Genomic DNA, 13,142 nt, shown 5'->3' with positions numbered 1-13,142 from the left:
GAGCTGCAAAGAGTCGGACATGACTGAGTGACTTTCACTTTGACTTTATAATAACATGTACAATCTCCAGGTTTCCTCTCCAAGATTACTTGTTAAATACAAGGGGAAACCAAGTGGGTACCTTTACAACAGAGAAATCTGACCAACACCATCTTTACCAATGACCAAACTTAACAGCACTAAGAATGGAGGAAATGACATTGGGTGGCTCTGATATGATCAGGACGAGACCCATCACTTAGTATTCATTACAAAAAATGCATAATCACACATCTAATCTCAAGGATGCAATAAAAAAGGATCAAAATTGTGGGACATTCTGCAAAACGACTTTCACTGACACAAAAGCAAAAACAAAGAAAAAAGACTTGAGAAACATGTTCTATAATAAAGGACAGAGACATCACAACTAAAAACAATGTGCAATCCTTGATTGAAACTCAGATCCAGAAAAACAAAACCAAAAGCCCAGCTAGGCAAGACACTATTGGCATAACTAGTGAAATTTGCATGAGAACTATATATTTGACAAAGCATTACATCAATGTTTATGAGTGTGACAATTATGTGAGAGAATGTTTTTTTCCTTAAGAGATACCTGACGAAGTTTCTAGAGGGAAGTGTCTTGATGTCTATAATTTATTCTCAAATGATTCAGCAAATTTTAAACTGTATAACAATGAGAGTGATGAAGTAACCATGGCAAAACAGTGAGAACTGGTGACTCAAAATGAAGGGTAAATAATATTCAAATTCATTGTGCTATATCTGCAACTTTTCTGCAGATGAGGGGTTTTTCAAAAATAAAAACTGGGGGATAAAAAATAATATCCTACCTCAAAGTTGACTAAAAAATAACTCATCACTGTATCTCACCATGCTGAGGAAAAATCCCCACACTCCTTCTCATGGTCTACTATCTTGGTTTGACTAGATTTTAATCACCCAACAGACTCCAGATTAGAAATTCTTTCCTTTGCAAAGCCCTTCTACACACCAAAGCCAGGAAGAGGGCTTCCATCTTTACTGTAAAGCATCTTACACTTCCCTTGAAATAAGTTATCATTGTGTTTTTTTTTTTTCTTTTTTTATTCATTTATTTTTATTAGTTGGAGGCTAATTACTTTACAATATTGTAGTGGGTTTTGTCATACATTGGCATGAATCAGCCATGGAGTTACATGTATTCCCCATCCTGATCCCCCCTCCCACCTCCCTATTTATATCTGTTTATCTTTACCTGTTAACAAGGAGAGATACCAATCTATCATTAGCCCGTTGTTTCCCCAGTATCCAACTGAACACTTGGCACTTTGATATAGTAGACACAGGTCCAACATACAGGTCCAGTTCTTTTCTGGACACACAGTAGGACTGTACTTTCCACTGCCCCTGGAGTACAGGAAAGTTCTGATGAGGAAAAGTCTGAGCACAATGGGCATGTAGCCTGGAAATCTACATGCCTGTGATAAGCAGGACCCCCTGCTAACCATGCTGTCCATTCCCAACTAACCATGTTGGACATACAATACGAATTTTTTTTAAAAAGGTAAAACCAAGGTGATTTTGAGGTTGTTACATGAGCACAAACTAGCATATCCTGACATATACATGTTCAAATACTGAAAGAAGCAATTCAAATAGACAATGTTAAACATCATCTGAAAAACTTAAAATAATCTTCATAGTTTAAGTCTCTCCATCATGCCTGATTCTTTGCAACCCCACGGACTGTAACCTACCAGGCTCCTCTGTCCATGGAATTCTCCAATCAAGAAGCCTGGAGTGGGTAGCCATTTCCTTCTCCAGGGGCTCTTCCCAAACCAGGGATCACACCCAGGTTTCCTGCACTGCCGTCAGATTCTTTACCATCTTAGCCACCAGTGAAGGTCTAGTCTTCATAGGGGACAGGTCAAATAAATCACTCTTTACTCACACAGTGGCATACCGTGCTGACATTAAAAATAATGAAGTAGCTCTTCATGGAATGCTCTCCAAAAATAAAGTGGAAAAGGTAAAGTGGAAAGAACAAGGAGATGTAGTACAGATAAATGGCTGCACACGAATATAAGAAAATAGTGAACTGGAAGCGTTGACCGAAGAGCCAAGGTAGGATAGTTATCAGATCCCAGGACAACTTCTGGAACAAGACACATCCAGAAACTTCTAAATAGGTTATGACGATGAGCAAGATGACCCTAAAACCCTCACCCAAAGTGAGGATGTAATCGAGTACAGAATGAGAGGACTCATGAAGATTGCTGGACAGCCCCGCTGGTATTTAGTGAGCCCCGTGTTTCTCTCCCCCACAACCAAGAGGAAGGCTTTGGTGGGACCACTCAGAGACTTGTTATGGTCCTGACAATTTGGGCAGGGAGTATGATGCCTGATTCTTCCCTGAAGAACTAAAAGATGAGAGACTGGCTGGCTAGCTGCTCTGATGGAGGGATGAAGGAGAAGTTGATATGCTGGGGTTTGGTTGCACTCCCCATCTGTTCAGGGAGAGAATGTGTGAGTATTTGCAGAGACTGTATGTGCAAATGGCTTCAGGGTTTGCTTTAGAGGTTCAGAGGGGCCCTGGACCAAAAGAAAGCTGGGGTGGACTGCCACGTGCCAAAGAACTGTGGAAGGAGTAGGCAACCAGGCAGAATAGAGATACAGCAGCCCTCAAAGAAACTGTGGGCAGGAGAAACCTGGCAAGAAGAACAGGGTCTCTACAGGACATGTGGGAGGACCTTGCTGGAGAGAGCCAGCTGGAAATGTGAGCCATGCTTCAAAAGCTGACAGCCAACTTACCACCACACTGCTTAACAAAGAACTTCCCTACTCTTCAATGCCAAAAGCATTAGAACATCAGCCAATGTGTGAGAGAGAAAAGTGAAAAAAGATCAGGCCATCCTCATATCCCTGAAGCCTGGCATCACCATATGGAATTGGACAAGCTGAAATCCCAATCAAATCTGTGTTTTGTTACTTAGAGCAACTATAGAGCCTTGTATTATCTGTAACCTGAAGTCATGGGACTTGTACATTTTTATCTAAGAGTACAGAAAGAACTCCCTGCAGAGCAAATTAAAAGGGAGAGTAGATGACAAAGAAGACTGCTTTGGGATTAAACCTCAGAACCCCGAAGTCAAACTCAGTCACATGTGACCAAATGTCACTTGGAAGAACACACAAGAGACAGTATATGGTGCCTACCTCTCAAAAAACGCACTGGAGACAAGTGTGGGAGGGAAGGTAACTTTCCCTACACAGTCTTTTGCACATACTCAGTGTTTGGATCTCTTCATGCCAAAGTGCAAAAAATAGATCCCCTGTTGCAAAATATTCTGCACACTGGCATGAAGAGACCCAGACACTATCCATGTGCAAAGGACTACATAGGAAAAGTTAACTTGTGAAATTACCTGGATTAGAGGTGGTATGGCTGAGTGGGTACCAACTCCAACTCTTGGCTCTAATTCTGGTCAGGTCACAACTAGCCATGTATCGTGCCAACTTCTCCATGCCTGTTTCATCAACTGTAAAGTGGGAATAATGACAGTGGCTCTCTGGTTTTCTGAGAGGAGGAGATGTTTTAGTTCATGCAGAGCTCCTCCAAACGTGCCAGTCTATATGGGCTCAGTGAGTGCTGGCTGTTACTATTATCTATAATAATAGCAATGTTAAAGGTGAAAAATCCATCAGAAAAAAGAAAAATTTTGAATACCATTAAGAATTAGTCCATTTTTTGGTACAGATACACCTATTTGCAGGTCAGGAATAGAGACGTCAAGGCTGTATACTGTCACCCTGCTTATTTAACTTATATGCAGAGTACATCATGAGAAACGCTGGGCTGGAGGAAGCACAAGCTGGAATCAAGATTGCCGGGAGAAATATGAATAACTTCAGATATGCAGATGACACCACCCTTATGGCAGAAAGTAAAGAAGAACTAAAGAGCCTCCTGATGAAAGTGAAAGAGGAGAGTGACAAAGTTGGCTTAAAACTCAACATTCAGAAAACTAAGATCATGGCATCCAGTCCCATCACTTCATGGCAAATAGATGGGGAAACAGTGGAAACAGTGGCTGACTTTATTTTTCTGGGCTCCAACATCACTGCAGATGGTGACTGCAGCCATGAAATTAAAAGACGCTTACTCCTTGGAAGGAAAGTTATGACCAACGTAGACAGCATATTAAAAAGCAAAGGTCTTTGTCTACAGACCTTTGCTGTCTAGTCAAGGCTATGGTTTTTCCAGTGATCATTTATGGATATGAGAGTTGGACTGTGAAGAAAGCTGAGCGCCGAAGAATTGATGCTTTTGAACTGTGGTGTTGGAGAAGACTCTTGAGAGTCCCTTGGACTTCAAGGAGATCCAACCAGTCCATCCTAAAGGAGATCAGTCCTGGGTGTTCATTGGAAGGACTGATGCTATAGCTGAAACTCCAATACTTTGGACACCTGACGCGAAGAGCTGACTCATTTGAGAAGACCCTGATGCTGGGAAAGATTGAGGGCAGGAGGAGAAGGGGACGACAGAGGATGAGATGGTTGGATGGCATCACCGACTCGATGGACATGGGTTTGGGTGGACTCCACGAGTTGGTGATGGACAGAGAGGCCTGGTGTGCTGCAGTTCATGGGGTCGCAGAGTCAGACACGACTGAGCAACTGAACTGAACCAAACTGAATAGAGACACAGATGTAGAGAATGGACTTGTAGACACGGAGGTGGGGGAAGAAGAGGGTAGGACAGTTGGGAGAGTCGGACTGACACGTATACACTACCACGTATAAGACAGAGAGCGAATGGGAAGCTGCTGTACTGTACCGGGAGCTCAGCTTGGTGATCTGTGAGGACCTAGAGGGGTGGGATGGGGGTTGGCAGGGCGCTCAAGAGGGAGGTTCAAGTGCACATACAGCCCTGTTGTACAGCTGAAACTAACACAACGTTGTAAAGCTATTCTTTTCCAATAAGAAATTACATTAAGCTAAAATTTTAAAAAAGAACTAGTCCATTTTTTTCTTCTGTAGGATGTAGAAAAGAGATTTAGAGTAGAAAAAAGTGACAATAAAGTTGGTTAAACTCAAAAAGGAATAATCTGAGACACCAAATGGTTAAAATCAGAAAACAATAATCTCCTGATAAGTATCACCTTCCATGCAAAAGAAATCACACCAAAGGTATTAAATAAAGTATTAAACATTACAATTGGAAAAATAACAATATGTCTATGGAGAGAGGCATCCAAATAAAACTAGTCATTAATTGGGAGAAAGGGAAGTGCAGGTGGGGTTGGGGACATAATAAATTTTACCACCAGAAAATTAGTCATGAACTTGCAATACTTCAAAGAAAGAAAAGTGAGGAAGAATACTCTTTTTTGGAAAGTGTTGCGGAAGCCGACATCCTAGAACAAGGCAGGTGCTTTCTTTTTAATCACAGACACAAAAACACAACTGGCTGGCAGACATTCATGTGTCTAAATGGCAGAAGATGAGGAAAAGCAGAAGGAATTTTGCAAAAGGTGGCCAGGTCACTCAAGAAAGGCCATATTAACTTGAAAAAATTGAAGACGACTGCCCTAGGATGCCCGACATCCTAGGGACATCTCTGGCAAATGTGCTTGCACCAGGAAAGCAAAGTCCCCATGGAGCCAAGCTCTTTGTACACACAGTCCAAAGAAGGATCTCAAGTGGCAAAAATTTTAAGACAATTGCAAAGGATGGCATTCAGCCCAAGTCTAGAAGGCTCGGGTCTGCACTTCTTTGGAAGCCCAGGGCCCAGGGAAGAATGCCTTCAAGCATCCCTCAACCTCAAACCGATTTTGTTTCAGGCAGCTGAGGGGAGGAAGAAGGAAGTTCAGACATTCAAGTGGATTATGGGAAAGCGTAAAGCATCAGGCATCTCCATGTGAGTATAAATAGTCACCACAAGCAAAAGCACCAGATAACAAGCTTCTACAAATCAAAGAAGGCTAAGTACGAGCCACGGGATGCAACAGCAGAAAAAGCCTTTCTCATGGAGAAGCGGAATATGAGCACTAGGACTGATCAGACTGAGAGGTACCCTCTGGGACCAGCAGTGTACCAAGCAGTCCAACAAAGTAACAACAATCAGGTGGACCAGTCAGGCCTGTCCTGTCAGGGTGCGCAGGTTGACAGGGTGAAATGGTGACTGAAGTCCTGCCCCGAGGTCCAGAGCCAGGAAAGGGTGTCTTTTTGGACAGACCACCTTTCCATAATTCACATAAAGGCATCTTCTGTGTTAGAAGCAGGAGCGAGAAGGGGTAGCCAAAGAAATACAGAACCTAAAGAAAAATAGCTGTGGACCCAAATGGGAGTGGTCACAGACCGTGATAGGAGAGTCACCAACTACGAGTGGCAGTGAGACCACCCACAGTCCACCCACTGTGTGTCTGGGACGACATGGCCCCTGACAAGTGACCCACTTTATTACAATCACAGCAATCAGAGACGAAGTGGGTTTTATCCAAACAAACAGTCGTCAAGTTTAAATTAGCAAGCAGAACTGGAAACAGAGTGCCCGCGTGCTAAGTCACCTCAGTCGTGTCCGACCCTGTGCGACCTATGGACTGTAGCCCGCCAGCTTCCTCTGTCCATGGGATTCTCCAGGAAAGAATACTGGGGTGGGTAGCCATTCCCTCCTCCAGGGGCTGCTCCCCACCCAGAGATCAAACCCACGTCTCTTATGTCTACTGTATTGGCAGGCGGGTTCTTCACCACTAGTGTCACCTGGGAAGCCAAGTAAGTCTGACTAAAAGATAGAAAAAAAAAAATCTGAGGAAAAATAAAGCCACAACCATAAAATAAAGAATAAAAAAATATAATTCCTTATATGAGGTCTTAAAGAATGTAAAGTTTCCACCCCATTTTTTCTTATATTCAGGTTAACCTTACCACCTCCCAGATGCTCAGAATTTCACTTGAGGACAGGTCACTGCTTCAGGGAGTTCAAATCCTCTCTTGTATATCAGTATATCAGGTCAGGTAACAGTGCTGTGAGAAGGCCAAAGACTTGGAGACAACAGGACCTCAGCTAAAGCTCTAAATTTTACTACCAGTTATCTAGATGGCCTTGGGCAAGTAACCTACGCCCTCTGGATCTCAGTGGCTTAATCTAAAAACCAAAAAAATCCCCATTTTACAGATGAGAAAACTGAGGCCCAGAGAAGTGAAGAGACTTGCATAAGATCACACAATTGATAAGTAATAGGGCAAGGACATCTTTTGACACTAGTCTGGTGCTGCCAGAACTTATTCTGGGTCAGAATCATGGCCAGGGTGCTCCCGTTTTAAAGCTCTACATGAATCTTCAGAGAATAAATGTAAGAACACATGTAATAAATGAGAAACTAAACATCTCTGATGACAAATGGATCTTTCAGCTTGCCCAAACTAAAATTAAGCTGATAATAAATCAAAGTTAAACTCTTTTCAAACGATCTAAAATGACCTTTGTTTTTAGGTATGTATTTTGAGCATTTCTTGAAAATATATAGCTTATGAATGTTAATAAATAACGTATTTTCCACCTAGACCTAAATAAATGCTGGGGCTCAGAGATTAGTTTGCTTCGATAATTAATAACAAAAATCATATTTACCTATTGAAAGTCCCCATTAAATTAAAGGGTGGATTTTTCTTACAGAGCAACTGTCTTGATTAAGCACGTTTAAATAAATTGTGAAAAGCCCAGAAAAGTTTAGTTCCTTTAAATAACAGAACTTTATATGTCCCTGCTGTCAGCAAGCAGCCAGGGATCTTTTCAGACTATGTTCTCATAAGTGGAACAAACTGAGAAAGATGTTGACAATCACAGGAGCACTGAAGTGCAGAAAAATATATTTAGGCATCAAAACCCAGAGAACAGAACCCTCCACTGGGGAAGAAGGGTCTTTTATTTCTAAATTAATTTTCAGAAACCAGAAGACCAGAGCAAGAAAAGGACTACCTGCACTTTTTTCAATAAGACAGGCTATCTTATTCTTATTTTAAAAAACAGCAATGTAATGAATGCACTCACATTAAATGATTCTGTAATGATTAAAAGCACAATGGCAAAAGATATAAAAATTTCAGTATAACTGGTTTGATCCAGAAAACCCGACACAAAAGTATTTGAGGTATCACTTTTTTGATTTCTAAACTCTTGAGATTTAGCAAAAATTACTTTGAAATATCATTAAAGAGAAACTTAGCTACAATTTCCTATTCACAAATACAAAGTAGAAATCAAGCTACTCAATGAAGCATAATTAGGTAGAAATTAAGGGTTCTGATCATACACATACATCAAATTTTAAAAGGAGTTATGCAAAAAGGAGCCCATATTCATTTTTTAAAAATCTGCAGGAATTATATTAAACATTAATTTGGTTGTTGCTGAGGAATGGGAGTAGAAGTGAAGTATGTATTGCTTTCATTATCAGGAAATACTCACAATGTGCTCTGAGATAGACAACTTAATACTGACTGGAACAGAAGGGCAGGAAGGTTGACTTTATTTCCACCAGTTTATTATGTATGAGATCACTGTTAACCAAATATAGGGCACCCTGCTACAGCAAGGGAAACCAAGATGAATCAACAAAATCAAAACTCATGTCCTCAAAAAGCTCACAATCCATGAGGAGAGCTAAAATACATGTTCCAACAACTAAGTACAGAATTCAGAATATGCCACCGTACTGACAGTAAAAAGAGAATGATATTAGGGCAGGAGAGAAAAGAAATTAATTCTAGATAAGTGGAAACAAGGACACCTAGACACAAATGGCCATTCCACTGGGTTTTGAAGAATGGACAGATTTTGACAAGTGAATGATGTGGGGAAAAAAACAGTACTGAGAAGTAGTTTGATTCATTCATTCAATCAACTGTTAACTAATTCATTCAGTCCTCTATTCATTAATTTATTCAATCCTCCTATGAACCCTGTAAGGCTGCTACTATTGGGTACACAAACCAGGAAGCACAAGCCCACACAACCAGTGAGCAGAAGAACCAGAACTGAATCCAAGTTTAGTTCATCTCTCCCCTGTGCTGCCCCTCTAGGCAAAGAGAAAACACTGGGAACTCTATGCCAAGAAAACATGAAGGATGAAGTCACACAGAAAGAAGAAACAAATTTATTAAAGGGTCTCCAAGGGTCAGCCATTGTATTAAGTGGTTTTTACATGAAATTTTATTTATTCTTCCCATGAAATGGTCATTATCACATCTATTTTAAGGGTGACAAACTAAGATTTAGATTAAGGCCAAGAACAGGTCAAACAACTAATAAGAAGCCAAACAGAAATTTACACCAGGTCTGTGTCCAATCCCGGGTCAAAAGCCATAAAGGTGGATAGATTTACTTGTTGACATAAGCCCCAAAACAACACTGTTCTAGTATTTTTCTCATTTTAAGGATAAAAGTTTTTAATCAGATAAAGTAAAAGTAACTTGCTCACAGAACTGGTAAGGAATGAACCCAAAATTTAATGTAAGCAATCTGACTTCAGAACCAGAATTCTGATCCTATGGATAAACTACCAGAAAGAGTAAATAGGAATGAAATCACAGACAACATCTAATGGCAAAATGGGACTCTGTCAGCCATACAAACTCGCTGAAGATTTTTGTTGTGGAGAACATGATCAAGTTATGTTTTAGAAATTAAGTCCTTCAATAGGCATATCAAAATTCTATTCTGAACACATCTCATATGACCTGGAGCACCTTACTTGTAGAGCTTTTCAAAGAAGGTTAAACATTGTTTCAATTGGGTTTGTTTACCTATGAAGGTCATCTATGCAGTTATTCAGCAAGCACTCAACCGTGTAACCTCACTAAAGGGTCAAATAAATTACATTAGATTTCTTCATCATTACTTTTTTCTACAGATTTCTTTACAGAGCGGTGTGGAAACCGCAAATGGAGTAATTGATCATTGAACCTGCCTTCCCAAAGCAAAACAGGAAAGGGGAGAAAAGGGGTAACAGATTAACAACCGAAATAGCTTTGCTTTTAACATTTCATTTTGCCTTCTGGCTATCATGCACAGCATCTTATACTAAATATTGTCTTAAGCTACCCAGCCAAGGGGCCTGGGGCTGTTCACATGTAAAATCGGTTCTACGTTGCACAGTGACAAGCAGAATCTGACTCATCGGAACAGCGAGCATCAATTCTTAATGAGTCCCAGAGCCCCCGAAGTCCTTTCTACTTCTGCCGGGGGAGTCCCTCCCTGACCCCTTGCCTGTACTTTCTCTGTACCAAATTCCTGAAGACCTTCTCCATTCCAGCTCCTAGGAATCACCGCCAACCCTTTCCATCCTGAAGGCAGACGCGCAGGCTACCCCAAGGCTTGACCGGCCCCCACCCCCACTCACCAGGTGCAGCGCCAGGGGCAGCAGTAGCAAGAACAGCCACAGGTAGAGGTGGCAACTGTTGGTGAACGTGCTCTGATCGGGGTCGTGGTACCAGCCCCCGGTAAGCGCGGCCCACACGCCCTGCCGGAGCAGCTGCAGCACCTGGGACCCCATGCCTGCGCGCCTGGGCCGGCACGCGCGGCGCTGCCCGCCGCCCGCCGCCCGCCGCCCAGATGCCCTCAGCTTTAACACGCGGGCCCTCGGGCGGCGTCACCGCCGCCGCCCCCGCCCCCGCCCCCTCCAGCTCCTTCCGCCCCGCGACCCAAACTCCAGCTGCCTTTCTGCCCGGACCCGCGAATCGCGGCGCCGGAGCCGGCTGCTGCCACCGGGCAGGTGGGCGCCATGTCCGAGGGAGGAAGGATTTTCCCATGGTGCTCAGAGGCGGCTGCTCTGAGGATGCTCCGGAGGCTCCTCCCAGCGCCCGCCCAGAGTCCCACCATCGCTTTCCCGGTGGCGGGGGAGGGGAGGTGCGCGGTTGCGGCGGGGGCGGGGGCGGAGAGGCGGGGGAAGACGAATTTCGGAGCCCCTCCAGCCTCTTTTTTTGCTTCTGCCCACTCTCCCCTGCTTTTCGCCCCCATCTTTCTGATAGGGAATGTGAAAGGCTTAAAAATCAAAGATGTTCTAACGCAGAAGAGATAAACCAGGACAAGTTCCTTTTTTTGCAGCCTGCACCAAAATAGTTATGTAACTCCAGCTCCTGTCACACATCACTCAATGTAATTTCTTCCTCTGAGCACTGCCTGCACGGTTTCTTTCTCCTTAATTAACCGCTGACCTCAGACGTTTTTTTAGCTTAACTCTACCTCTGCCCTTGACACTGAGCTTTTTCCTCCCTGATTTTTTTTCCTCCCCACCCATCCCCCACTTTGTCCAGCTTGGTAGGTAAAGAAGATAACCACCTTTTGGGAATAATGTCAGAAGCCTCAGTTTGTTTGTCTTTTTACATGTTTCCTAAAACATAATCTCAGGCATCCATTGGGTATATTATTTAGAGAGGAAGACCCACTAGAAAGGTATCTCTGAACTAATAATCTTTGACCTTTTATAGTAGAGAAATTTCAGACTCTCTTCTGAAACCAGGCTTTGGACAGGGAAGAAATTAAGACGAACTTGCTTTCTTAGAATAAAGGAAGGAAGCCCTCATCATTAGTAATTGATTACCTAAAGTAAATGAGCTTCATATTGTTGAAAAGAACAAGTTTTGGGAAGCTGGCGATAACAGGGAATTTGTTTTCCTTAGGAATGAGCAGAGGAAGTCTTGTGTGAGTCAGAATCTTTGGAGAAGAACAAGGATTAGAAGGTGCCAAGATCCTCAAAACATGCCTTTTCTGCCTCATGCTTACCTCACCTGACATGCGCACCTGTGCATGCCCTGGCCATGCTCTGGTCTGCAGCAGCTTTAGTATGTGGCTGCCTTAGGCAGGCCCAGAACAGGCATACAGCCTCCCTGTGCAGAAATGAAATAAGGCGAGGGCCATCCTGAAGACCAGGTCAGGGACATGAAAGTCCAAACTCACACTGGTATGTAAATATTCAGCTTTACCCACTCCTTAACCTATTCAGCATTCATCTGCAGGAATGACTAACGAAAATGTACTAATGCTGCTTTCTGTACTGGAAGAATCATTTTCTCATAGACTCAGAGGATACTATACTTGTTTTTATATGGACTCATTACTTGAAACCTATCAGGCTCTCTATAAATGTTTAATGAATCAGTCAGTCAATGAGCTCCACAGGAAAGATCCACATTAAAGGATCATCTCATGTGCTTCGGTCGAGGAGGAATAGCCATGCAACAGATCTATTCCTGCATTGAAGAAGTGCCTTTATTCATTCATGCCCAATTCATCAAAATATTTAATGAGCACCTTCTTTGTACCAGGCATTTTGCTAAAGACAGAGAAAGCAAGTATAAAAAAATATATATAGTCACTACCATGGAGTTCACAGACTACAAAAGGAAACAAACACATCAACAAAGACTTGGAATTAAATGTTCTCTGTGCACATTTAATAGGATTGAATATGCATCTGCTTGAGAAACCTGTATGCAGGTCAGGAAGCAACAGTTAGAACTGGACATGATACAACAGACTGGTTCCAAATAGGAAAAGGAGTACGTCAAGGCTGTATATTGTCACCCTGCTTATTTAACTTATATGCAGAGTACATCATGAGAAATGCTGGGCTGGAGGAAGCACAAGCTGGAATCAAGATTGCCAGGAGAAATATCAATAACCTCAGATATGCAGATGACACCACCCTTATGGCAGAAAGTGAAGAAGAGCTAAAGAGCCTCTTGATGAATGTGAAAGAGGAGAGTGACAAAGTTGGCTTAAAGCTCAACATTCAGAAAACTAAGATCATGGCATCCAGTCCCATCACTTCATGGCAAATAGATGGGGAAAGAGTGGAAACAGTGACTGACTTTATTTTTCTGGGCTCCAGAATCACTGCAGATGGTAACTGCAGCCATGAAATTAAAAGACACTTACTCCTTAGAAGGAAAGTTATAACCAACGTAGACAGCATATTAAAAAGCAGAGACATTACTTTGCCAACAAAGGTCCGTCTAGTCAAGGATATGGTTTTTCCAGTGGTCATGTATGGATGTGAGAGCTGGACTATAAAGAAAGCTGAGTGCAGAAGAATTGATGCTTTTGAACTGTGGTGTTGGAGAAGACTCTTGAGAGTCCCTTGGACTGCAAGGAG

The 13,142-nt window shown here is 42.5% G+C and overlaps 1 protein-coding gene across 1 annotated transcript in view; it reads right to left on the bottom strand.

Annotated features, from left to right (window-relative positions):
* Positions 1-10,541, bottom strand: part of PCNX2 (pecanex 2) — a 300,345-nt gene extending 289,804 nt beyond the window's left edge. The window contains exon 1 of the mRNA XM_061162994.1: positions 10,389-10,541. Coding sequence (XP_061018977.1) covers positions 10,389-10,541 — 153 coding nt within the window. The remainder of the gene's footprint in view (positions 1-10,388) is intronic.
* Between the last annotated feature and the right edge of the window lie 2,601 nt (positions 10,542-13,142).

This window comes from Dama dama, chromosome 15 (genome assembly GCF_033118175.1).
Source record: "Dama dama isolate Ldn47 chromosome 15, ASM3311817v1, whole genome shotgun sequence".
NCBI lineage: Eukaryota > Metazoa > Chordata > Mammalia > Artiodactyla > Cervidae > Dama > Dama dama.
This window is presented reverse-complemented; position numbering and strand designations above follow the sequence as displayed.